The sequence below is a fragment of the Salmo salar genome, chromosome ssa16 (genome assembly GCF_905237065.1).
Source record: "Salmo salar chromosome ssa16, Ssal_v3.1, whole genome shotgun sequence".
NCBI lineage: Eukaryota > Metazoa > Chordata > Actinopteri > Salmoniformes > Salmonidae > Salmo > Salmo salar.
Genome location: NC_059457.1, coordinates 42,146,331 through 42,171,208, shown reverse-complemented (window position 1 = coordinate 42,171,208; position 24,878 = coordinate 42,146,331). Strand labels below are relative to the sequence as shown.

Here is a 24,878-nt window from a genome sequence, read left to right as displayed (position 1 = left end):
TTGAGTCACGTTGTGAACTGGCGAGAGCTTTCCGAGCTAAAGGTTAGCTGATGACGGCTAGCAATGGTTTGCTGACTGATAGCTGGTAGGTAGTTAGCTGGCTAGCTTCAGTTGAGGGATTCCAGATCCGAGGTAAATAGAAATACTTTAGAAAAAAAACAGATCCACGCCACATTGGGTGAGGCGGGTTGCAGGAGAGAATTTAGAAGTTGAGGTTTATGAAAATATTTTTAAAAGATAGGCAAAGAAAAATATGTAAAAAGATATATACAAGGGGCACGACAGGACAAAGACAAATACGTCTGACTGCTACGCCATCTTGGATTACAATTAATGTGTACGTTACCTATTAGCTAAAATGGGGAGAAGTCTGTCCATAAAAAACGCTGCTCTGCCTTCTTAACAACACTATCAACAAGACAGGTCCTACAGGCCCTTGTTTTGTTTGCACCTAGACTAGTGGACATGGCTAAACACGTATTACATTTAATAAATTAATATGCATTCTCATAAACTCTAAATCATCGACAGTTTAACAAACAATGGAGTAAAACAAGCATATATTTTGTGTTCTGATGGGGTACAACAGTTAAACTAAGCTCATGGAGTATTTTATAAATTATATAATTCAAAATAATGGGTACACAGTATATCATTAATTGATATCATTAATTCATTTTATCACAAATTGATGTAGCAATCGCAGATTGCCACCTTTAATTAATACACGACATTTCTCATAGTCGAGGGTTGGGACTTTGGTTGACGAAGGCGCTCAACGCAGCAACATAAAATCTAATTGGCAGATAGAGGCCAATGCTCAGGAGCAAGTGCACTTATAACACCTAGCGCTCACGAGCAAGTGTATTTTTAAACTGATTTCCTGAGCCAAGGCAACACATGTTCCAGCCGTTCTGTCAATAGGACGCAGGCAGAAAAGGTAATAGACAACGACTAATGTTCACTGGAAATATGGAGATATGGTTTTCTATGACTATGAATTGGTTTTATACTGTACGTTTATCATACTACAAATACAGATTCCACATTTGTTAGTTTGTAGGCATATTTCATATTAATCTAATAGCCTAATAATCTCGAAAAAGTCATTATTTGTGCCAATTCAAAATTATACATGCGAACAAACAAATAAACTGCTTTTGGACGGTCCAATGCAATTAGAATAAAGTCGTGCAGATGCGTAGGCTACCCAGAGAAAAGTTGTGGTTGTTATAAGAAAGTCTTAACCTAGAATTTCACTGTCTGCAAAAATGTATTATAATAGCGAATTACCACAGTCTCTTGTGGTCTTAAAACGGGCGTATTATCAGATTGTGCATGATTCGACTGATTCCTATACTGTTATTGACAATGAAGGAAATGCATTCACCAGCACAGGAACTCTGACCCACTCAAATTGGTCAGTAGCTTATTATGTATTTTTAATAACTGTAGTTCTACAAGTATTTGAACAGTGGGTGTGAGGACCTATTTTGTCTGTCAACATCTAGACTCTGGAATTCCAGACCTTTGGCAACAGCACTAAGTAAGCATTTATGTAGCACTGTGTATGTCGGAACATTACCATTAAGCAAAAATACTTTTATACGTATTATCCAGACGTTGACATCAAGTGTATCTCAGGTGCTGAATGAACGATTAGAAGACATATTTTCTGGAAGTCGTATATATGACTTATATGGACATAAAAATGACGTATTATCCGTATATTGAAATTATTTATTTTCCGGACGTTGAAAATACGTATTTTTCAGCCATTGATTGTATGGCCAAATTTCAACTGGTATACATTCTCAATGAAGTAAGCATTATATCACAATAATACTTTTTCACGCCTCTTAATAGGAAAGAATAGCCAACTGAAGATTGCAACAACATATTTGTTATTTCTCCTGTCTATCACGTTCACTTATGCTAGATTTTTCTAAAGCTTTGAAACTAGCAGCAACGATGTTCCAAATACTTTAACGTACAGAATAAACCAACAGACTACTTCAACTACAATAACTGTCACAGATAATATTTTTTGTATTGCTATGACTGCGATATGTTGTGGTTTATCTACCTAAGTTGAATGCGTTGACTTTAAGTCACGCTGGATAAAAGCGTCTGCTGATGTAAATGTAAAAACAAACACTCGCAAAGCATGCAATATTATTCTAATGAGCTCGGCCCCAAAACAAGTACAAATTTGGTCGGCGCAGACCATATCCAAATCTGTACGAATCATAGAAGTCTAGGCTATGTTTCACAAGTTTGAACATCACGTCACAGTTTAGTACAGTAGAGCACAGTATAACACAAGAGTACAGTACAGTATGGTACAGTACAGTTTAATTCATTAGAGTACAGTAAAGTACAGTACAGTAGAGTACAGAATAGTTTAATTTAGTAGAGTATAGTGCAGTACTGTACTGTACAGTAGAGTTTAATTCAGTAGAGTAGAATACAGTACAGGAGTATAGTTTAATTCAGTAAAGTAGAGTACATTAGATTAAGTAGGGTACAATACAGTACACTATACTTTACTGTACTCTAGTGTGCGCTACTGTATTGTATTGTACTTTTCTTTACTGTAATGTGTACTGTAATGTACTCTGATGTGCTGTACTGTACTGTACTTTGCTGTACTGTGCTGTCCAAACTTGCAAAACCTAGATGTCAATGATTGGTTCAGATTTGGTCCGGTCCAGACCAATGTTCGGTCAACATTTGTTTATCACTGAGCAAATTTCAGGTCGGAGGAGTGCAAACTTGAAAGTTGTGAAAATTCAATGCAACTTCTGGCATGCGTTTACTGTGAACACTGAGGATTTACCCACTTTAAGTTAGTTTTAACAGTGGTCAAGTAGGCTACTGTGGCTATTTGATCATAATGTAGGCCTACCAGAGTGGCCTACCAACAAAAGCAATGGAGAAAATGCATCCCATAACATTTTAACATTGAAATAGCTGTTCTATTGTTCAGCCTACATTAGCAGCCAATGTGTGGTGTTCAATGTAGGCCTACATTCCATAAGACTTCTGAAGAAAAACATGCAGGGCTTGACATTAACCTGTTTATCCACTTGTCCTTCAGACAAGGACATGACTGAAAATGTTGACTGAAAATATTGTTTTGTTTGATGCAAGAAACCACTTTACAAAATAAAATGCCTTATTATTTCCATACCATTATCACAGAGAATCAGAAAAAGTATGCTACCCTCTGCCCATTGGCTACTTAACTTATTCACTCCTGTCTCAATATACAACACTTCCTCTTTAAGAAAAAAAAATCTCTTTAAAAAAGATGTCTAGAAATGACACGTTTTGTGCTCTTGTAAGAAGCAATCACTCCCCCATTGCTGACTACAAATGATCTATAACTGGGCTAATAACTCACTAACTAGCAAAGGTTATGAGAAAACGTACAAATGTGCACACGTCGCTACATGTAGCTCTCACTTTGATCTCAAAACAAGCGCATCTACTCGCAACCACTCATACTGTAAAAACAGTCCAGTTCAAAGTGAATGGCACAGATCCATACAGTGCATTCGGAAAGTATTCAGACCCCTTCCCTTTTTCCACATTTTGTTACATTACAGCCTTATTCTAAAATGGATCAAATTATTTTTTTCCCTCATCAATCTACAAACAATTCCCCATAATGACAAAGCAAAAACTGTTTTTTAGAAATGTTTTGTTCATTTATAAAAATAAAATAAAACATTTAAATACCTTATTTACATAAGTATTCAGACCCTTTGCTATGAGACTCGAAATTGAGCTCCGGTGCATCCTGTTTCCATTGATCATCCTTGAGCTGTTTCTACAACTTGGATTCCACCTGTGGTAAATTCAATTGATTGGACATGATTTGGAAAGGCACACACCTGTCTATATAAGGTCCCATGGTGAACAGTGCATGTCAGAGCAAAAACCAAGCCATGAGGTTGAAGGAATTGTCCATAGAACCCAAATGTATGCCGGACCGGATGTCTCAGAACGGCTATGATTGGTTCAAATAATTTGTCTTTGGGTTATTAATGCGAGAGGCAACCTGTCTGCAGTGGTGGAAAAAGTACTCAATTGTCATACTTGAGCAAAGTAAATGCTATACATCAAATTCATTATATTAAGCAAACCAGATGGCACAATTTCCACGTTCCAACACAACGTGCCATTGGAACACAGGAGTGATGGTTGCTGATAATGGGCCTCTGTACGCCTATGTAGATATTGCATTAAAAATCAGCTGTTTCCAGCTACAATAGTCATTTACAACATTAACAATGTCTAGTTTAGCTGTCAGTTTAGCTGGCGCGCTTCAGTCAATAATCCACCGGTTTCCCTCCTTCAAAATGCATACAAAATGAATCCCAAACGTTACCAATAAACTAATCCAAACAAGTCAAACAATGTTTGTAATCAAACCTCAGGTACCCTAATATGTAAATAAATGATCAAATTTAATACGGAGAATCGTTATTGTCTTTACCGGAGATAAACAACAAAGAACGCACTCTCATCCATGCGCATGAAAACACTACAGCTAAAATGGAAGTCATTTAGAAAAACTACAAATTCTAGCTCTTTTCCAAAAACAAGCCTGAAACTTTCTTTTTTTTAAATGATTTGTCCTCGGGGTTTCGCCTGCCATATCAGTTCTGTTTTACTCATATACATTATTTTAACAGTTTTAGAAACTTTAGAGTGTTTTCTATCCAAATCTAACAATTATATGCATATCCTAGCTTCTGGGCCTGAGTAACAGGCAGTTTACTTTGGGCACACTTTTCATCCAGACGTCAAAATACTGCCCCCTACCCAAGACAGGTTAAATGTCACCTGTGCCAACACAGGTGAAACCTCCTTCCGACTAACGAGATGGACTACCCAGCACAGGTGAAATACATACTGACTAACGAGGTAACACCAGTCGGTGCCCCCTACTTCTCACGCGCTATGTGCTAAAGTCCAACCTCAAAACATATATAGAAAAAACAAATCCTGTAAAACTTATTTACAATAAAAGTGACTCAAATTACACAATACATTATTTACCATTAATATATTTTTGGCACAAAATAATCTGAAACACAACCAAAACAAAAAGAAAATGCATCCAACAAGTTTGTGGAATCACAAGCTTGATGTAATCGTTGCGTGCTAGGAATATGGGACCAAATACTAAACTTTTGACTACTTTAACACACATAAGTGACCTTGTCTCAATACTTTTGGTCCCCCTAAAATGGGGGGGAATATGTACAAAAATTGCTGTAATTTCTAAACAGTTCACCAAATTTTTATTTTATTTAACTTCTATGGGCTAGGTGGGACGTTTGCGTCCCACCCTAGTCAACAGCCAGTGGAATCGCGTGGCGCGAAATACAAATACCTCAAAAATGCTATAACTTCAATTTCTCAAACATGACTATTTTACACCATTTTAAAGACAAGACTCTCGTTAATCTAACCACGTTGTCCGATTTCAAAAAGGCTTTACAGCGAAAGCAAAACATTAGATTATGTCAGGAGAGTACCCTGCCAAAAATAATCACACAGCCATTTTCAAAGCAAGCATATCTGTCACAAAAACCAAAACCACAGCTAAATGCAGCACTAACCTTTTGATGATCTTCATCAGATGACACTCCTAGGACATTATGTTATACAATACATGCATGTTTTGTTCAATCAAGTTCATATTTATATCAAAAAACTGCTTTTTACATTAGCATGTGATGTTCAGAACTAGCATACCCACCGAAAACTTCCGGTGAATTTACTAAATTACTCATGATAAACGTTGACAAAATACATAACAATTATTTTAAGAATTATAGATACAGAACTCCTTTATGCAAACGCTATGTCAGATTTTAAAATAGCTTTTCGGCGAAAGCACATTTTGCAATATTCTGAGTACATAGCTCGGACATCACAGGCTAGCTAATTTGACACCCACCAAGTTTGGGGCTCACTAAACTCAGAATTACTATTAGACAAATTGGATTACCTTTGCTGTTCTTCGTCAGAATGCACTCCCAGGACTTCTACTTCAACAACAAATGTTGTTTTGGTTCCAAATAATCCATAGTTATATCCAAATACCTCCGTTTTGATCGTGCGTTCAGGTCACTATCCGAAGGGTAACGCACGAGCGCATTTCGTGACAAAAAAATTCAAATATTCCATTACTGTACTTAGAAGCATGTCAAACGCTGTTTAAAATCAATTTTTATGCTATTTTTCTCGTAAAATAGTGATAATATTCCAACCGGGCAACGTTGTATTCATTCAAAGGCTGAAAGAAAACAAATTGTGAAGTCTCGTGAACGCGCATCTCCAGTCTCACTGTCCCCAGGCTGACCACTTACAAACAGAGCTGCTGTAATTTGCCCAGAGACAGCAGACACCCCATTCCACTTTCTGGCGGCTTTAGAGAGCCAATGGAAGCCTTAGAAAGTGTCACGTTACAGCACAGATGCTGTATTTTCGATAGAGATGCAACAGAAGGACAACAAATTGTCAGACAGGGCACTTCCTGTATGTAATCTTCTCAGGTTTTGGCCTGCCATATGAGTTCTGTTATACTCACAGACACCATTCAAACAGTTTTAGAAACTTTAGAGTGTTTTCTATCCAAATCTACTAATTATATGCATATTCTAGTTTCTGGGCAGGAGTAATAACCAGATTAAAACGGGTACGTTTTTTATCCGGCCTTGAAAATACTGAAAATACTGCCCCCTATCCCTAACAGGTTATCTGCACGAACCCAGTCTTCACTAAGTCATCCATACATCAATTGTCTTAAAATAATTTATTTATTAAACTAAGTAATTCACAGAAAGCATACAAAACAGTAGGTATCGTTACAAAGCAATGGTAGAGGAATGTGCCCTTCTAGGCTAAACCGGCAAGGCGGCTTGTTAAACAAAGGGTGATAAAGGGCAGCTGAGGAGGCACAACAGAGTTGGTAAATATTAACAATTGATATGCTAATCCTTTGCACATGAACGCTCACTCATTCGGAAACAATTGCAATCAATATATATACAGTGCCTTGCGAAAGTATTCGGCCCCCTTGAACTTTTCGACCTTTTGCCACATTTCAGGCTTCAAACATAAAGATATAAAACTGTAATTTTTATTTTTTATTTTATTTTTTATTTATCTTCGCGTTCAATGACACCGAATTTCTAGCTGCAGACTAGTAATTAATATCAAAGACTTGTTATTATTCTGTCGGTATTGATAGTCTAAAAGTTTAATCACGTGGTATGGTTAACCTCTTGGCGTTCCCCTAGGATAGGGGGTGCTAAAGTGATTTTTTTTTAAAAATTCGTGCCCATTTTAAACGGCCTCCTACTCAAACTCAGAAGCTAGGATATGCATATAATTAATACCTGTGGATAGAAAACACCCTAAAGTTTCTAAAACTGTTTGAATGGTGTCTGTGAGTATAACAGAACTCATATGGCAGTCAAAACCCCGAGACAGATGGAAACAGGAAGTGGAATTCTGAATTGCGAACTCAACTTCATCACGTTGCCTATTAATCACACCGTGAGCTATGGTTCATTGAGCACTTCCTATTGCTTCCACTAGATGTCCCCAGTCTTTACAAAGTGATTTGAGTCTCCTACTGTCAAAACTGACAGAATGACACGCTGTGGAAAGTGATCACACGGAGAGGGCCATCACCATTATGACGCCGGCGCCCCTGGTTACCCTCCCCTTTCGAAACGTTTTGAAACACAATGCAATCATCCCCCTCGAATCTTATTGGCTCTCTTGTTGAAAAACGCCCTGAAGATTTATGTTATACAACGTTTGACATGTTTGAACAAACCTAAATGGGAAAAAAATGCATTTTCTCGAAATGGCTGTCCCGTGGCCGACGAAGCATTTGGATCAGCCTTCAGACGCGCTAACAAGAACAAGCTCTTGGAACATAAAGAAGTAATTTTTTCGAACGAAAATACATTTGTTGTGGACCTGGGATTCCTGGAAGTGCTTTCTGATGAAGACAACCAAAGGTAAGGGATTATTGACAATAGTATACAAGAATAGATGTGATATGCGATTGTTCCAAGATGTCGCTGACCTGTAACGTTAGCCTATTTTTCACAGTATCGCATCCCCTTTCATCGCAAAGTATGATTACCCAGTAAAGTTAATTTTAAATCTGGCATTACAGGTGCTTTCAAGAGATATTCATATATAAATCTTAGAATGACAATATTACATTTTAAAAATGTTTTCGAAAAGTAATTTAGTAAATTGTAGCTTTTGAGGGAAAATAGTTAGTCAACGTTACGCACCGATGTAAAATGCTGTTTTTATATATAAATATGAACTTTATCAAACAAAAGAATGCATGTATTGTGTAACATGATGTCCTAGGTGTGTCATCTGATGAAGATTGTCAAAGGTTAGTGCTGCATTTAGCTGTTTTTTGGTTATTTGTGATGCATGTGGTTGGTCGGAAAATGGCTATGTGGCTACTTTTACGATATACTCCTCTAACATAATCTAATGTTTTGCTTTTGCTGTAAAGCCTTTTTGAAATCTGACAACGTGGTTCGATTCAGGAGAGGTGTATCTATAAAACGATATAATTTGAAAAAAAATTGTAAATTTTTTTAATAAAATTTTGTTATGCTAATGGCGATATGATTTTTCGCTGGATGTCGGACGGAGGCCGCACAGGGGTTAAAGTTCAGTAGAGGGATGCAGGGTCAAACCTATTGGCCAACTCGTAATGGAGTGGAGGCCTGGTCTAAGACAGAAATTCTGGGTGGGGGTTTATATACTGAACGTAGAAAAGGCTGTCACATGACACCTTGTCCTGTCTGTGTCCCTGGGGGCGTCCCGATGAAATAGTTAAGCTTTGAACAGAAATACAATTCTCTCACATTAACATCAGTACATAGCATCTCAACATATTCCAAATAGCTTTATCCTTATTAATACATTTTATACAACCATTTAGATGTAAGTCCCATAGCTGAGGCTATTATATAAACATTATTATGGTAATATGGCAATATTGTCTCTCGTGGGTGTCATAAAATTGTACCAAGCGGACCAGTTCGTAGCTGGATTCTTCACCAATCTTTTATACCTTCTCCAGAACATAAATGTCGTTTGGTTCCCCCGTCCGGTGAGGTGGAAGAATTCCTTTGTCTCTCTATGAAACCATTCTGTCTCAAAACTGTGGCCTGTGAGGCAGAACATTCCCTTTGGAATTTACGACCGCCTTCTGACCTAAGCAGCCTGGGGAGGTAGGTAGGGGGATGGTGCATAGAAAAGGCCTGGTGCAGAGGGAGGGGGGTTTAACTGTGCTCGCTGTACCCAAAGAGGGCAACGTCAGGACACCTCATAGTCAGAGTGCTGGAGTACTGAGCCAAAACAGCAACAAAATGTGTTACTGTCCCAGTAATTACAGAGGGCACTTAATCTCTGGCCCATTTTGTACCTTTCATGCCTTGTTTTTTTGTACCTTTAATGCCTTGTTTCTTCTCATTACAGAGCAACAAAAATGAGAAGGTTGTCTCGTTTGCTTGAATTTACAGCTTTACTTGTGATCAGCATTCTGTGCTTGGTCATCATTTTTATTAAAGAGGACATTCGTCCTAAAAAACCCTCAAACCATTTCCAGATAAACAGGAGGGAATCAACCTATCAAAACAGACCTCAGAAACCAACCAGTGAGAGCGCAGGTGTTTCTACCTGGGTTCATTGTGAACGGAATGAGTCTGCAGCCAATGTGTCAGGGTTTTCCTCTCTGCCAGTTCACATCCAAGACTTCCTCTTCTATCGTCACTGCCGCCACTTCCCAATGCTGCTGGATGTACCTGATAAATGTAGAGGCCCTCACAAGTCTGCTGACGTCTTCCTTCTGCTGGTCATAAAAAGCTCACCTGCGAATTATGACCGCCGTGAGGTACTACGGAAAACATGGGCCAAGGAGAGACTGCAGAATGGAGTCTGGATCCAGAGGATTTTTCTCTCGGGAACAACAGGCACAGGCTTTGAGAAGCGCAAGCTAAACAAGCTTCTACAACTGGAGAACCGTGAGCATAATGACATCTTGCAGTGGGACTTCATCGACTCCTTCTTCAACCTCACCCTGAAGCAGATTTTGTTCTTAGAATGGATGGACAAGAACTGCCGCCAGGCCCGATTTCTCCTCAACGGTGACGATGATATCTTCGCCAACACAGATAACATGGTGGACTACCTTCAGAGTCTAAAAGACAATGATGGTGACAAGCACCTTTTTGCAGGTCATCTAATCCGCTATGTAGGACCCATTAGAGAGTCAGGGAGCAAATACTATGTCCCAGTCCAGGTTCAAGAGTCAGACTCATATCCCCCTTACTGTGGGGGAGGGGGCTTCCTGCTCTCTGGAAACACAGCTATGGTCATTTACAAAATGACCCATACCATTCCCATTTTGCCAATTGATGATGTCTACATGGGAATGTGTCTGGAGAAGGCTGGTCTTGGGCCAGAGTCCCATTTCGGAGTCAGGACTGCTGGACTTAATGTCCCCTCCCAAAACGTGGACACTTACGATCCTTGTTATTACAGGGAAATCATTTTAGTACACAGATTTCTGCCACATCAGATATATATTATGTGGCACGGAATACATGAACCTAACTTGAAATGTAGTAATTCGCAAGGTTCTCTTTAGTCATCTGTCCTGTTGAAATCAGTTGCCTGCTGAGGTTTGTTTTTCTAGTCTTTTTTTTCCAAATGTGTGATGTCTGAAAGTTGTTTTTGTTGTTGTTGTAAATACAGACTAATTTTAAGATGTAAGTTATGGGATTGATTGCTTCTTCTGTGTATGTACATAGAAATGGTCAAAGTTTATATAATGTATTGTTTTAAGTCAGTATCACTTCTTTCTATTTAATAAATGAAAACATGCATATTAAAAAGAAAATATGATATTGATTCTATATCAAACGCTAATAAAATAAAATGCATCTTTGATTTTTGCCATGTGTATTGCTTTAGCTCATTCTGGCGATTGTTAAGTAATTGATGAGATAAATATTATTGAGTATATGTTTATAAAGTATATGTTTTTATTGTTCATAAACCCACATTTCACAATCATTTCCACTGCAGATCACCATAAACAATGGATTTCATGAATTCATATTTTATGTAACCAGACAAGTCAGTTAAGAACAAATTCTTATTTACAATGACAGCCTACCCCAGCCAATCCCGGATGGTGCTGGGCAAATTATGCGCTGCCCTATGGGACTCCCAATCAAGGCTGGATGTGATACCGCTGCGCCACTCGGGAGCCTACTCAGAATCTGTCATCCTTTTCTCTTCCGTACTTCAGCTATAGCCACACATTTTAACATTTATAGTACGAAAGTAATACTATTATTACATAAACCAAGTAGAGACAGGGGGCGGCAGGTAACCTAGTGGTTAGAGCATTGGGCAAGTAAACGAAAGGTTGCTGGATTGAATCCCTGAGCTGACAAGGTAAGAATCTGTTATTCTGAACAAGGCAGTTAACCCACTGTTCCCCGGTTATGCCGTCATTGTAAATAAGAATCTGTTCTTAACTGACTTGCCTAGTTAAATAAATAACTTTTAGAAGCATACAAACATTCTAAGTGTAGAATAAGTGTAGAAAGAGAACAGACGAACAGTAGGCGGTATCTTTTCAACAGACACAAGTTTTGTATTTCTGTGGATGTTTGGACAATGATGGATCTATTGACATATGCCAGTTTACTGTGAATTTTGACAGCTGGCATTATTAAAGTAAACGATTCACAACACATTCTTGATTAATCATTTTCTTAACATTTTTCACTTGTGTAACTACAATGCCTCAGAAATCCCCCACCACCCACTAAGCTCAGAACAAGCCTACCCAACCAGCACAGTGGATCTCGGCCGATTCCGGCTGAGAGTCGGGGCACTTGGCTGAGAGTCAGACTCGGAGTCTGGGTCGCCTTCGGCAGTATTACTTATGGCTAGGATGCGGAGATTGAGCTTGGGCCGATTCCAGTGCGAGTTATCTGGCGAAATGTATTACTTGGGACTGGGTCCGATTGGGGCTACTTTCTGGCAGATGATTACATGGGCTGCTTTATATAATTAACATTTCATTATTTATTTTTCCATATTTTCTCATTGTTTGTGATGAAAACTACAATTAACATTTAAATGAAATTCTTTAAGAGTCCTGTGTAGTATTTTGATACTTTGTGCAAGGCAATTGATAAACATTAAAAACTTTGTGGATGGAGCCTCCTGAGTAGCGGAGTGGTTTAAGACACTGCATCGCAGTGCAAACTGCGTTGCGACAGATGCTGGTTTGAGACCCATGCCGGTTGTGACCAGTAGACGCATGAGATGACGCACAACTGGCCCAGCGTCATCTGAGTTAGGGGAGGGTTTGGCCGGCTGGGATGTCCTTGTCCCATCAAGTGTATGGTGTTTCCTCTGACAAAATGTTTTTTTGTGGATCGGTAAAATTTGTATGTATAAAATGTGTAATAGTAGTAATATTTATAATTACCAAATCGGGTAATTTTTAATACATTCATTTAAATTTGCATCGGGCCACTTCTGGGGGGATTCTGCTAAGATGCCGGCAAAGTCGGCTGAATTCCAGTAGAAGGAAACGGCCCAAAGTACTTGGGCCAATTCTGGGCAGTCATTCATTTTGATTCCAGGCTGATTCAATCAGTTCCGGCCCCCCGGAAGAGGGCCGCTTCTGGGCCGATTCCTCATTGCTAGCTGTGTGACGAGCCGGCAGGAAATGTTTGTGGTCGACTTCAAAATAAAAACGTTAGACATGAAATTCTTTGTCAAATCAAACTTTATTTGTCACATGCGCCGAATACAAGTATAGACCTTACTGTGAAATGCTTACTTACAAGCCCTTAACCAACAGTGCAGTTCAAGAAGAGTTAAGAAAAATATTTACCAAATAAACTAAAGTAAAAAAATATAAAAAGTAACACAATAACGAGGCTATATACAGGGGGTACCGGTACCGAGTCAGTGTGCGGGGGTACAGCTTAGAGGTCATTTGTACATGAAGTCACTGTTACATACGCCTCTTGGAAGAGGAACGCAACACCCTGCTACAACTCAACTCTCCGTGGTGTGAAAGAGGTATGGGACTGTAGGTGTGAGTAAGGATGACAAAAGGCAGAGAATACCATTTGCAGGGAATTTATTCCGTCGCACGGTAAGTTTGGGGAAAAGGGGCTGGACGGAACCAAAGCAAAGAAAGTAAATATCAAAGCCCCCTCTCCTACCTTATCTGCCTACCCACCCAACTAGCACCACCTGGTGCACTAACCAAAATACAGGGGATGGTCCGCCCAGGTCTTTCCTAGTGTGCATAGCCAGTAAACTACTATGGGTTATGTATGACCGCAGGCCTCTTGCCTAAGCACTCCCTAGGTGCCGTCCCCTTCCCCCCCTGGGAACAAATGAAACAGAAACACAAATGTTAGTAACAATTCCAATAATTCAACACTGTGTCCTATTGACACACAGACTTAGCCAATCAGCTACCTCTGCAACAACAAACAGAGTACAAACCAAATCTCTTAGTCACAACCACCATGCTACAACCCTCAGCCAATAGCCTTCACTCTCAGCAATCATCTCTCTTTGTCTGAGGAACAGAACACTGGCTTATAAAGCTTCAGAAGGAGTTGTTAATTAATGGGAGACAGCTGCGTCCTGACGAGGGGGCAGGGTCAGCTCTCCAATCAGCAATGGGGCCGACCAATCAGCTGCTTGGAGAATTTCAGGAAGCCATTTCCTGAAATACCTACATGAAAATATACAAACCACAACACAGAAACTGGGGAATGTAACAGTCACTATGCATAGATAATAAACAGCGAGTAGCAGCTATCTGCAAAACAAATGGGGGAGGGGGGTCAATGTCATAGTCCGGTGGCCATTTGATTAATTGTTCAGGAGTCTTATGGCTTGGGGGTAGAAGCTGTTGAGGAGCTTTTTGGTCCTAGACTTGGCGCTCCGGTACCGCTTGCCGTGCGGTAGCAGAGAAAACTGTCTATGACTTGGGTGACTGGAGTCTCTGACAATTTTATGGGCTTTCCTCTGACACGGCCTATTATATAGGTTATGGATTGCAGGAAGCTTGGACCGAGTGATGTACTGGGCCGTATGCACTAACCTCTGTTGCGCCTTACAGGTCAGATGCCGAGCAGTTGCCATACCAGGTGGTGATGCAACTGGTCAGGATGCTCTCGATTGTGCAGCTGTAGAACTTTTTGAGGATCTGGGGACCCATGCCAAATCTTTTCAGTCTCCTGAGGGGGAAAAGGGTTTGGCGTGCCCTCTTCACGGCTGTCTTGGTGTGTTTGGACCATGATAGATTATTGGGGATGTGGACACCAAGGAAATTGAAGCTCTCGACCTGCTTCACTACAGCCCCGTTGTCACGTCCTGACCAGTAAAGGGGTCATTTTGTTATTGTAGTTGGTCAGGACGTGGCAGGGGTGTGTTTGTTTTGTGTGTTTCGGGGTTTTGTGGGTTATGTTCTATGTTAATATATTTCTATGTTTGTTCTAGTTCTTCTATTTCTACGTTTAGTTTATTGGGTTGACCTTCAATTAGAGGCAGCTGTTCCTCGTTGCCTCTAATTGAAGGTCCTATCCTGTTAGGGCTAGGGGGCAGTATTTGCACGGCTGGATAAAAAAATGTACCCGATTTAATCTGGTTACTAATCCTACCCAGTAACTAGAATATGCATATACTTATTATATATGGATAGAAAACACTCTAAAGTTTCTAAAACTGTTTGAATGGTGTCTGTGAGTATAACAGAACTCATTTGGCAGGCAAAACCCTGAGACATTTTCTGACAGGAAGTGGATACCTGATGTGTTGTATTACCTTTAAACCTATGCCATTGAAAAACACAGGGGCTGAGGAATATTTTGGCACTTCCTATTGCTTCCACTAGATGTCACCAGCCTTTACAAAGTGTTTTGAGTCTTCTGGAGGGAGATCTGACCGAACAAGAGCCATGGAACGATGATGGCCCATTAGACACCTGGCGCGCGAGTTCATGTTGGGTACCCTCGTTCCAATACGTTATAAAAGAGAATGCATTCGTCCACCTTGAATATTATTCATGTTCTGGTTAAAAAAGGCCCTAATGATTTATGCTATACAACGTTTGACGTGTTTGAACGAACGTAAATATATTTTTTCCCCTCGTTCATGACGAGAAGTCCGGCTGGCTTAGATCATGTGCTAACAAGACGGAGATTTTTGGACATAAATGATAGCTTTTTTGAACAAAACTACATTCGTTATGGACCTGTGATACCTGGAAGTGACATCTGATGAAGAGAATCAAAGGTAATGGATTATTTACATAGTATTTTCGATTTTAGATCTCCCCAACATGACGGCTAGTCTGTATCGCAACGCGTATTTTTCTGGGCGCAGTGCTCAGATTATTGCAAAGTGTGATTTCCCAGTAAGGTTATTTTTAAATCTGGCAAGTTGATTGCGTTCAAGAGATGTAAATCTATAATTCTTTAAATGACAATATAATATTTTACCAATGTTTTCTAATTTTAATTATTTAATTTGTGGTGCTGACTTGACTGCCGGTTATTGGAGGGAAACGATTTCCTCAACATCAATGCCATAGTAAAACACTGTTTTTGGATATAAATATGAACTTGATAGAACTAAAAATGCATGCATTGTCTAACATAATGTCCTAGGAGTGTCATCTGATGGAGATTGTAAAAGGTTAGTGCATCATTTTAGCTGGTTTTATGGTTTTGGTGACCCTGTCTTTGAATTGACAAAACATTACACACAACTCTTGTAAATGTACTGTCCTAACATACTCTAAATTTATGCTTTCGCCGTAAAACCTTTTTGAAATCGTAAAACGTGGTTAGATTAAGGAGATGTTTATCTTTCAAAGGGTGTAAAATAGTTGTATGTTTGAAAAATTTGAATTTTGACATTTATTTGGATTCAAATTTGCCGCTCTTGAAATGCACCTGCTGTTGATGGAGTGCACCACGGGTGGGACGCTTGCGTCCCACCTAGCCCATAGAGGCTATTTAGTAGGGGTGTTTTTCCATGGGTTTTGTGGGTAGTTGTTCCGTGTATAGCTGTGTAGCCTTACAGGACTGTTTTCGTCAACGTTTGTTATTTTTGTTCAAAGTGTTCACGTTTATCCAATTAAAAAGGAAGATGAGCACAATACCGCTAAACCTTGGTCCACTTTTTACGACGCACCTGACATAACTACCCACCAAACCAGGACCAAGCAGCGGGGTTTGGAGCACCAGGGAGAAGGATGGACTTGGAGTGATGAATGACGATTCTGGGAGGAGAAACTAAGGGAGCTAGAGGAGACCAGGAGGCATCCCCCCAAAAATGTTGGGGGGGGGGCACACGGGTAGTATGGCTAAGTCAGGTTGGAGACCTGAGCCAACTCCCCGTGCTTATTACGGGGAGCGACGGATCGAGAAAGCACCGAGCTATGCAGAAATGTGCACTGTATTGCCCAGACGCATTCAAAGGCCGGTGCAAACGGTGAAAGCTCCTCAGTATGGCCAGGCTATGGTGAGCACTCAGCCAAGAAGGGTTGTGCAGGCCGTATGCTCCAGACCTCCAGTGCATCTCCAGGGTCCAGTTTACCCTTTTCCTGCTCCTCGCACTAGCCCGGAGGTGTGTGTTACTAGGCTGGCGCCTCCAAAGCCAGCCCTACGCACCAGGCCTTTAGTGTGCCTGCCCAGTCCAGTACGTCCTGTTCCTGCTCCTCGCACTAGCCCGGAGGTGTGTGTTACTAGGCTGGCGCCTCCAAAGCCAGCCCTACGCACCAGGCCTTTAGTGTGCCTGCCCAGTCCAGTACGTCCTGTTCCTGCTCCTCGCACTAGCCCTGAGGTGTGTGTTACTAGGCTGGCGCCTCCAAAGCCAGCCCCACGCACCAGGCTTCTAGTGCGCCAGCCCAGTCCAGTATGTCCTGTTCCTGCTCCCCGCACTCACCCTCCAGTGCACCTCCATAACCCGGTACAGCCAGTGCCTGCTGTGAGCACTCTGCCGTTAGTATGTCCTGTTCCCCGCACTCACCCTCCAGTGCTCCTCCATAACCCAGTACAGCCAGTGCCTGCAGTGAGCCTTGGCCGCCAGAGTCGCCCTCCAGTCCGGCGCCGCCAGAGTCGCCCTCCAGTCCGGCGCCGCCAGAGTCGCCCTCCAGTCCGGCGCCGCCAGAGTCGCCCTCCAGTCCGGTGCCTTCAGCGGACAGGTTGGGGACTAGGGCCAGAACCAGAGCCACCTCCGTAGGGGGGTGTTTGGGGAAGGGGGGGTGTTTGCACAGGAACCGTCGGTGACGGTGGCCACCCTCTCTTCCCTCCCTTTAGTTTGGGTTTATTGTTTTGGTAATGTTTTGTTTCAGGTGCATTCGGGGACTGCACCTTTGGGGGGGGGGGGGGGGGGGTCCTGACCAGTAAAGGGGTCATTTTGTTATTGTAGTTGGTCAGGACGTGGTAGGGGTGTGTTTTGTGGGTTATGTTCTATGTTAATATATTTCTATGTTTGTTCTAGTTCTTCTATGTTTCTATGTTTAGTTTATTGGGTTGACCTTCAATTGGAGGCAGCTGTTCCTTGTTGCCTCTAATTGAAGGTCCTATTTAGTAGGGGTGTTCTTCCATGGGTTTTGTGGGTAGTTGTTCCGTGTATAGCTGTGTAGCCTTACAGGACTGTTTTCGTCGTTGTTTTTTGTTCTAAGTGTTCACGTTTATCAAATTTTAAAAAGGAAGATGAGCACGATACCCGCTGCGCCTTGGTCCACTTTTTACGACACCTGACACCCGTTGATCTGCTCGGCCCTACTTTTCCTGTAGGCCAGGATTAACTCCTGTGTAACAATGTTTTTGTTGCAAATTGCGTTGGTGGAATTGATTTATTTTTAATAATTTGTAAAAAATGTATATTCCTGTTCCCTTACTGATCATTGTTCCTGTTCTGTTATTGATGTCCTAGTACAAAGCACTCTCACACTGATATGTAGCAATTTATCAGATATTGTGTTCTATGTACTGGCCTAATTCACTTATTGATAGAGGTCATAGATCATTAGGATATTGAACACAGCACAACTTGGACAGTCAACAGCATACGCAAGATGTGAAAAACAAATAAGCCTTTTACAAAGGACTTCTCTTCAGTGGTGTAAAGTACTTAAGTACAAATACTTTGAAGTACTACTTAAGTAGTTTTTTGGGGTATCTACTTTACTTTACTATTTATATTTTTGACAAATTTTACTTCACTACATTCCTAAAGAAAATGATGACATTTTTACTCCTTACATTTTCCCTGACATCCAAGAGTTACATTTTTAATGGACAGAAAATGGTCCAATTCACACACTTATCAACAGAACCTCCATGGTCATTCTTACTGCCTCTGATCTGGCGCACTCACTAAACACATTCATCGTTTTTAAATGATGTCTGACTGTTGGAGCATGCCCCTGGCTATCCGGAAATGTAAAAAAAACAGAAAATTGTGCCGTCTGGTTTGCTTAATATAAGGAATTTTAAATTATTCATACTTTTACTCTTGATACTTAAGTATATTTAAAACCAAATACTTTTACTCAAGTAATTTACTGGGTATCTTTACTTTTACTCAAGTATGACAGTTGGGTAATTTTTCCACCACTGTTCACGCTGTTGCTAAGTAAAGATATCAATAAATAAGTAGTTTTTTTGGGGTATCTGTACTTTACTTGAATATTTATATTTTTGCCAACTTTTACTTCACTACATTCCTGAAGAAAATAATGTTCTTATTTCATTCTTACATTTTCCCTGACACCCTAAAGTACTCGTTACATTTTGACAGGAAAATGGTCCAATTCACACACTTATCAAGAGAACATCCCTGGTCATCCCTACTGCCTCTGATCTGACGGACTCACTAAACACAAATGCTTTGTTTGTAAATTATGTTGAAGTGTGCCCCTGGCTATCCATCAATAAAAATATAAATAAATAAATTGTGCTGCCTGGTTTGATTAATATAAGGAATTTGAAATGGTTTAAACTTTTACTTTTGATACTTAAGTAAATTTTAGCAATTCCATTTACTTTCGACACTTAAGTATATTTATAACCAAATACTTTAAAAAATTTACTCAAGTATGATTTTAATGGGTAACTTTCACTTTTACTTGAGTCATTTTCTATTAAGGTATCATTACTTTTACTCAAGAATGACAATTGAGTGCTTTTTCCACCACTGCTTCTCTTACACTACTTTGTAAATCTAATTTGCGTTTTCAAACCACAAGTATGTAGGTGACTCACTCAAGTCATGTTCCAGTCCAGACATCAATAAAAAAAAACGTTTTACCATCTATGTGTTGTAGAGTTAGTTGGAAACAAACCTGTTTTTCAAGTCCCTTATGTTTTCGAAGTGCCTTGATGGTCATAGTGCTCTCTAAGGCTGTCCAAGAACTCATTAAACAGGACATTTACTGTTGTTCATTAACGCTCATACTACCAACTGAGGTCATTTTGACCCCAGAGGCATATATTGTTTTTATAGGCCAAAGGTGGGTTTTTTTCTTCATTTCTTCACATTTTTCATGACTTTGTCAGTCAACTTGTTCTTAATTAATCTAAAACTTTTTAGTGTTTCTGTATCATTATGGACTTTTAAAACAATCTGTATTTTAATCCAGGATTCTCTAGAGACAATATTAAGTTATACATATTGTAATGACCTTGTAGGCTCGGCCCTAAACTATGTGCTCTCTGTTAGCTGGGTCTGTTGTTCTCTCTTTTATCATGTATCCTGTCCATTGGAGAAAGGTTGTATGATATTTTCTCCTTTCCTAGGCTTCTAGACCTAGGCATGTCTTTGTCCATGTCTTGTCTTGTAATTTGACCATATGCCCAGAATTCTTCTTTGTTAATGTCAGTATGCCTTATAACTTAAGCTTTATGCCATGTATGTGAATCCATTCATTTTACAAAGTTATTCAATAATACTTGCTTTGATATTCTCTTCTCATGACCATTCCTTGATCTTAGCTAAATGCATAATACTTGATTGCACATGGTTTTACTATAATGTTAAACGAAGTCAGATATACTTATTAATAGACTTTGTCCATTAATTTCATAGTCTTATGAGTCGCATGTGAGGTATAAATAATATACATAATATAAATATTACCCCACTACAACCTCGATACATCATAAATGAGAGAATGTCCACAACAGTTCTCGAGTTCTTGAAATGACAGTTTATTGACCCCACCCCCCACATTACATATGCTTAGTTGCAGTCAAAATAGATCACTTGCACTACGTAAAATGGCCTGTTTCCAAGTGTGTACATGTTAAGAATATCTTTAATGATGATAAGAAGAAGAAGCTCAGTATTGAGAAGTCAAAACAGAGCTTGACCAGTCTTGATTAGTCGGCTCTGGAAGGTCATGGATCTTTACACAAGCAAATAGCCCATAACACCTTGTCTGTTGTCCTCATATGAGGGATTCGATTAATCTGGACTGGGCGCCCGGGTATGCGTGTTTTAGACTGGTTAAAGTTCATTGCATTAGTTTTGAACCTGGCAACCCATGGCGAGGTCAGCTCAAAAAGTCTGCTTTCTTTTTAAAGATTATTTTAAAATGTATATTTTTAAACATTTTGTTTCTCTCCATTGCCCACGCTCTTTCAATATTTAGATAATGAAACATGAATTTCCCATTGTCTTGGGATAGCCCCCTTTTTTTCAATTTTCGCCTAAAATGACATACCCAAATCTAACTGCCTGTAGCTCAGGCTCAGAAGCAAGGATATGCATATTCTTGGTACCATTTGAAACACGTTGAAGTTTGGAAATGTGAATTGAATGTAGGAGAATATAACACAATAGATCTAGTAGAAGAAAATACAAAGAAAAAGCCAACCGTTTAAAAAAAAGAAAATTCTACCACCATCTTTGAAATGCTGTAACGCCCTGGCCATAGAGAGGGGTTTTTGTTCTTTATTTTGGTTAGGCCAGGGTGTTACATTGGGTGGGCGTTCTATGTTTCTTTTTCTATGTTTTTGTATTTCTTTGTTTTGGGCCGAGTAGGGTTCCTAATCAGAGGCAGCTGTCTATCGTTGTCTCTGATTAGGAATCATACTTAGGCAGCCTGTTTTCCTTTGGGGTTTTGTGGGTAGTTTCTGTTGTGTGGTTTGCACCGACAGAACTGTTGGCTTTCGTTTTCCCTGTTTGTTTTTTGAAGTGTATCATTATGACCACTTACCACGCTGCATCTTGGTCCCCTCTTCCAGACGATCGTTACAAATGCAACAGAAAGGTCACACTTCTAGCCATCACTCTGGTTCTGATGGTGTCAACAAGATGGCAGCAGTGTATGTGCAAAGTTTCAGACGGATAACTTGAAGTATGAGCGAACTACATGACATTTAGTGTGAAGTCACCCAGGTACATTTGGGCAAATTGTGAAGGAGACATTTGCATTCATATACATTTTTTTCTGCCAGAATATAGTCAAATCTGTATACTTGGACTTTGATTTAGTAGCCATATTATAAGTTCAACATTTGAAAAACAACGAGTTTTTATAACTTCATAAATCTGAATATTCTTATAATTTTTGTCCAAAAGGAAAAGGCATGCTGTCGCACAAGGTTAGCGGCTACATTTTGTGACAGAAACAGGGTTTCTGGATACTCCCGTAAAGCCCAGCTCATTGGCTATCTAGCTAGCTTTATTTGACCCTGATTGGTGCTTATTTGGCAAAGTTAGAGTCGATCAAGTGAAGACCAGCCGCGTCATTGGCGTGCCATGAAGGCATCGCTCTGTGACCAAATTTGGTGTCCTATAGGATATACTACACCCCTAATGATATAGTGAAGTCTGGTTACCTTCTAGGATCTCTGAAGAATACATACAAATGTGATTTGACTGGTTGAAACAACATTTATGGTTAGATTTTCACAGATTCCATTCTTTGCAAATTGAACAAATGGAAATACAAAATCGATCGTGCATGCTATATGGACCTTTTTAGGATATGAAAAAGGATTTTATCTAACAAAATGACACTTCATGTTATCTCTGGGATCCTTTGGATGATAAATCAGAGCAAGATTTCATAATGTAAGTACGCATTTCACCTTCAGAGGTGAATTTATCAAACCTACTGTGGTGAAAGAAGCGTTTTGTTGTTAGGAGCTCTCCTCAAACAATAGCATGGCATTTGTTCACAGTAATAGCTACTGTAAATTGGACAGTGCAGTTATATTAACAAGAATTTAAGCTTTCAGCTGATATAAGACACTTATATGTACAGACATTTGTTGTTTCTCTAGAATCTGCGATCGTGACACAAGGCGCTGCATGATTTACAACTGTACCGTTGACGGAACACCTATCCCTTAGAAGTTTTAAGAGTGTGCAAAGCTGTCATCAAGGTAAAGGGTGGCTATTTGAAGAATCTCAAATATATTTTGATTTGTTTTAACTTTTTTGGTTGCTACATGATTCACATGTGTGTTATTTCATAGTTTGATATCTTCACTATTATTCTACAATGTAGAAAATAGTTTAAAAAAAGAAATACCCTTGAATGAGTGTATGTAAACTTCTGACCCACTGTAATTGTGATGCGGTGATGTAACGATCGTCCAAAGGATTAGACCAAGGTGCAGCGTGGTGAGTGTTCATCTTTATTTTAAACCAGAACACTTAAACAAAATAATAAACAAATACAAACGACCGTCATGTCTTGCAGGCTAAATACGAGCAGTACAAAATCAAGATCCCACAAACACAGGTGGAAAAAGGCTGCCTAAGAATGGCTTCCAATCAGAGACAACAATAGACACCTGCCTCTGATTGGAAACCATACCTGGCCAAAACATAGAAAATAACACATAGAATGCCCACCCCACACCCGGACCTAACCACATAGAGAAACAAACCCTCTCTCAGGTCAGGGCGTGACAGTACCCCCCCCCCCAAAAAAGGTGCGGACTCCCGGCCGCAAATCTGAACCTATAGGGGAGGGTCCGGGTGGGCATCTATACTTGGTGGTGGCTCTGGTTCAGGGCGTAGCCCCCACACCGCCCGCTGATCCCCCCGCTTCTGTGTCACCGGAGGAACCAGACAGTGGATCAGCGCTGGAGGCTCTGAACTGCCGACCCAGGGCTGCAGGCCGCCGCTGAAGACTCGGGGCTGCAGACCGCCGCTGAAGACTCGGGGCTGCAGGCCGCCGCTGAAGACTCGGGGCTGCAGGCCGCCGCTGAAGACTCGGGGCTGCAGGCCGCCGCTGAAGACTCGGGGCTGCAGGCCGCCGCTGAAGACTCGGGGCTGCAGTCCCCGGCTGAAGACTCGGGGCTGCAGGCCGTCGCTGGAGGCTCCGGACTAGGGAGCGTCGCTGGAGGCTCCGGACTGGGGAGCGTCGCTGGAGGCTCCGGACTGGAGAGCGTCTCTGTAGGTTCCGGACTTCGCTGCAGGCTCCGTGCCATGGATCATCACTACTGGTTCCGTGCCATGGATCATCACTGGAGGCTTTGTGCCATGGATCATCACTGGAGGCTCCGGGCCATGGATTATCACTGGAGGCTTCGTGCCATGGATCATCCCTGCAGGCTCCGGGCCATGGATCATGACTGGAGGCTTCGTGCCATGGATCATCCCTACAGGCTCCGGGCCATGGATCATCACTGGAGGCTTCGTGCCATGGATTATCACTACAGGCTCCGGGCCATGGATCATCACTGGAGGCTTCGTGCCATGGATTATCACTGGAGGCTTTGGACCATTGATCATCACTGGAGGCTTTGTGCCATGGATTATCACTGGAGGCTTCGGACCATTGATCATCACTGGAGGCTTCCTACGGGGAGCTGGAACCGGTCTCACCAGACTGGGGAGACGCACTGAGGACCGCGTGCTCAAAGCAGGCACCGGCCGTACTGGGCTATGGAGGCGTACTAGAGGAAGAGTGCGAGGAGCAGGCACAGGACGTACTGGGCTATGGTGGCGCACTGGAGGGAGAGTGCGCGAAGCAGGCACAGGGTACACTGGGCCTTGGAGGCGCACTGGAGGTCTGGCGCTTAGGGCTGGCACAACCCGTCCTGGCTTGATGTTGACTATCGCCCGGCAAGGGCGGAGCGCTAGTACAGGATGAACTGGGCTGTGCTGGTGAATGAGGGGAACCGTGCGTAGAGCAGGTGCAGGATAACCTAGGCCGTAGAGATGCACTGGAGGCCAGATACGCTGAGCCGGCGCACTTCTTCCTGGCTGCCGGCCAACTCTAGCACGGCAACGGTGAGGAGCTTGCACTGAGCTCACCGGGCTGTGAGTACACACTGGCGACACAGTACGTATCACCGCATAACACGGCGCTTGCTCGGTCACTCGCTCCCCACGGTAAGCATGGGGAGTTGGCTCAGGTCTTAAAACCGCCTTTGCCAATCTACCTGTGTGCCCCCCCCCCACAAAAAAATGTGGGCGCTGCCTCTCGGGCCTCCGTTGTTGCCTTGCTTGTTGATCACGTCACTGTACCTCCCTCGCTGCTTCCACCTGTTCCCATGGAAGACGATCCCTTCCGGCCTGGATCTCTTCCCACGTCCAGGATCCTTTCCCATCCGGGATGTCCTCCCATGTCCAGTCCATTGGCCCACGCTGCTTGGTCCTTTGGTGGTGGGATCTTCTGTAATGATCATCCAAAGGATTAGACCAAGGTGCAGCGTGGTGAGTGTTCATCTTTATTTTAAACCAGAACACTTAAACAAAATAATAAACAAATACAA

General features: G+C 41.3%; 1 protein-coding gene across 3 annotated transcripts; it reads left to right on the top strand.

The window, feature by feature from the left end:
- The first annotated feature begins 769 nt into the window (after positions 1-769).
- LOC106573871 (N-acetyllactosaminide beta-1,3-N-acetylglucosaminyltransferase 3) lies at positions 770-11,020 on the top strand. 3 transcript variants are annotated; one of them, XM_045697270.1, is made up of 3 exons: positions 770-940; positions 9,152-9,302; positions 9,550-11,020. In XM_045697270.1, the coding sequence occupies exons 2-3, from the start codon at positions 9,211-9,213 to the stop codon at positions 10,718-10,720; spliced, it is 1,263 nt and encodes a 420-aa protein (XP_045553226.1). In that variant the 5' UTR covers positions 770-940; positions 9,152-9,210; the 3' UTR covers positions 10,721-11,020. The 3 variants fall into 3 exon arrangements, with proteins under 3 accessions (XP_045553226.1, XP_045553227.1, XP_014004762.2); XM_045697271.1 differs by lacking the exon at positions 9,152-9,302 and having other exon boundaries at positions 807-940; XM_014149287.2 differs by lacking the exon at positions 770-940 and having other exon boundaries at positions 8,644-9,302.
- The last annotated feature ends 13,858 nt before the right edge of the window (positions 11,021-24,878 follow it).